We start from the raw sequence: 2684 nt of genomic DNA, 5'->3' as shown, positions 1-2684 counted from the left end.
GTGGATTAGGCAGCCATGCCTGGAAGTGGCAAACTGAGCGAGCCACAGATTTGAAAGCCTAGAGGGATTATTTGTCTGTGCTGTCTGACTCGCAGCACAAGAGAGGCCAGGAAACTTCCCCCAGTGCTTTCTGCAGTGAGTCCAATAATCTGCATAACGCCCTGGCAAGCCTCTGAGGCTATGATTTCTATGTATTCAGTAGGGTTAATAATGTTGGAAGCAGCAGGAAAAGGGGGGCTGGCAAATGCGAGCAGTTCTAGCAGGAGTTGTAGAAAGGCATATTCATCAAGTCAGCACTTTGGAGGCCTGGAGAGCTCGTGATGAGAGGTTTCAGAAAAAGACTGCAAAAATAGGAGGAGGGAAGTCTCTATATACAACCATGATGGACATGCTGGAAGTATGGAGGAAGGGGAGAGCAGTTCGATTTACTGATGCTGTAGATAATGGTGACCTTGGTTCAGCCAGCAAAATTTAACCCTGAAGGACTGCCCGGTTCCAATCTCAGCTCCAAAAACTTCTCAGGTCTGTCAGAAATTATATGCCACCACTAGGCTGTCTTTGAGCAGCTGAGTGTCATCCCTGGTGTGTGAATTGAGCAGGGGCTGAATCACCCAGCAGCTCCTCAGCTCATACCAATGCTGGTCCTTGGGAAGAACAATTCTCCCTTGAGCTGGTGACCCTCCCTCAGTCAGGCACCATGCTCATGGGCTGGTAGAGCAGATCATTCCAGTGCTGGGACAGGCCCACATGCCTCTCAGCTTGGGGGATGCCCCACACTCAGCACCTCACTGCAGCAAAGGACATCAGAATTGGCAAACTCTTCCCTGTGGTGGCTTCCAAGCAGCATCTCATCTATTAACCTATGCAATGATATCTCCACTACATCTCTGTCCCTACACCGTCCCCTCCACTACCTTCTCCCTCTCTTTTCTTTCACTTGCTGAGAACCATTGTACCAATGATGAAACCTTAATTCCTGTGTCTTTACTTATAAAAAAACCTCCTTATGCTACAGTTGACACCATCAGAGCATTGCAGACATTGAACCATTTGTCCTCACAACACAAACTCAAATCTGACCAGTTTTATCATCCTACTTATGTAAGGAGGAAAACTGAGGCAGGGAATGATCATGTTTGCCCAGTGCCAGGTGGCAAACGAACGGCAACACTTGCCATAGCAGCAGACTGCCTGCCTCATTCTGATAACACCATCATTCCTTTAGCCTGGACTGGCTGTGGAAGAGCTGAATCTCATCTTTTCCTCGATATTGATTTTTTTTCTCAGTGGAACAAGAAGAAATTTTACCCAGAAAATGCAGCGCAGAGCTGGAATGAGATTTGTCCAAAGTGGCAGCCCCTTACCCACCAGGTCACATAGGGGTGGACAGTGAGCAACACATCCATCGGCTGCTGAGCATGGGGTCAGAGGCCCAGGAGGATGGGGTAGGGGGGAGTGAGGGGGCCACTTACATGGTAATGTTTCTGCACGGTTCTTTTGGATCATTATGCAGAGCTGTAGCACCAGTTGAGGGGCGCTCTCCAGGAACGTTTCCAGGAGGCGCAACATATTGACGTCTGCATATTCGTACATCATAGCCCAGTAGAAACGCCGCTGGTGTTCCTTCCGCCTCTGGCTCTGGATCCCCAGGTACATAGTTCGGATATACCTGTAGGAAACAGGAGGAAAAGCTGAGTGTGAGACTTTGGCATGTGTCAAAACCTGAGGAGGATGGGGCTGTGGGCTATTTGGTTGGGGGACAGGGAATCTGGGGTAGACATAGAGGTCTACAGAGTTCATAGAATCATAGAATTTTAAGAGTTGGAATGGACCTTATAGATCATCTAGTCACAACCCTCTGCCATGGGCAGGGACACTTCCTACCAGGCCAGGTTGCTCAAGACTTTAGCCAGCCTAGCATTGAACACCATCAGGGGTGTTCATACAACAGCTTCCCTGGGCAACCTGTGCCAGTGTCTCACCATCCTCACAGCAAAAAACTTTTTCCTAACATCTAGCCTAAATTTCCCCTCCTTCAATTTAAACCCATTACCCTTTATCCTATCATTGCAGCTTCTAACAGAGTCCCTCTCTAGCCCCCCTATAGGCCCCCTTCAGATACTGAAAGGCTAGTTCTACTATCTCCTGCAAGATCTGAGCAGCACTTTTAGAATCCAACCATTATGTTAGAAAAGACCTCTGAGATCATTAAGTCCAACCTTTGACTGAATACCACCATGCCCACTAAACCAAATCACAAAGTGTATTTCATATTGCAAGAGCGGAACACCTTTAATTTGCACCACCCAGATGTGAAATCTCGGGGTAGGAAATGCTTGTGAAGCACAAGAAAACAACTCCCTCACTTATATTAACATCATGAGAAGACAAGAAGCTACTTGACAAATACTGCTATAACATTTGGTGGTGGCTTGACAGACCATCTAAGTCCCTTCAGCACTCTAGTAAGAAGCTTCCATAACAGACCCAAGAATTCAAGAAGCAATTGGACAATGCTCTCAGACACATCGTGGGAATCTTGGGGCTGCCCTGTGCAGGGTCAGAAGTTGGATTTTGATGATCTTTGTGGGTGTCTTCCAACTCAGGATATTCTATGATTCCATGATTTGACCCTATTTCATCACAGAAGGAGCAATGAGAAATCACCTTCACCTTCAACAGAT

General features: G+C 47.3%; 1 protein-coding gene across 1 annotated transcript in view; it reads right to left on the bottom strand.

Moving 5' to 3' along the window:
- Positions 1 to 1668, bottom strand: part of XKR6 (XK, Kell blood group complex subunit-related family, member 6) — a 21263-nt gene extending 19595 nt beyond the window's left edge. The window contains exon 1 of the mRNA XM_009075854.1: positions 1473 to 1668. Within this exon, the coding sequence (XP_009074102.1) occupies positions 1473 to 1656 (184 nt within the window). The 5' untranslated portion in view covers positions 1657 to 1668. The remainder of the gene's footprint in view (positions 1 to 1472) is intronic.
- Between the last annotated feature and the right edge of the window lie 1016 nt (positions 1669 to 2684).

This window comes from Acanthisitta chloris, unplaced genomic scaffold (assembly GCF_000695815.1).
Source record: "Acanthisitta chloris isolate BGI_N310 unplaced genomic scaffold, ASM69581v1 scaffold2520, whole genome shotgun sequence".
NCBI classification, from domain to species: Eukaryota; Metazoa; Chordata; class Aves; order Passeriformes; family Acanthisittidae; genus Acanthisitta; species Acanthisitta chloris.
The sequence above is the reverse complement of the archived record's forward strand: the minus strand, read 5'-3'. Positions and strand labels throughout refer to the sequence as shown.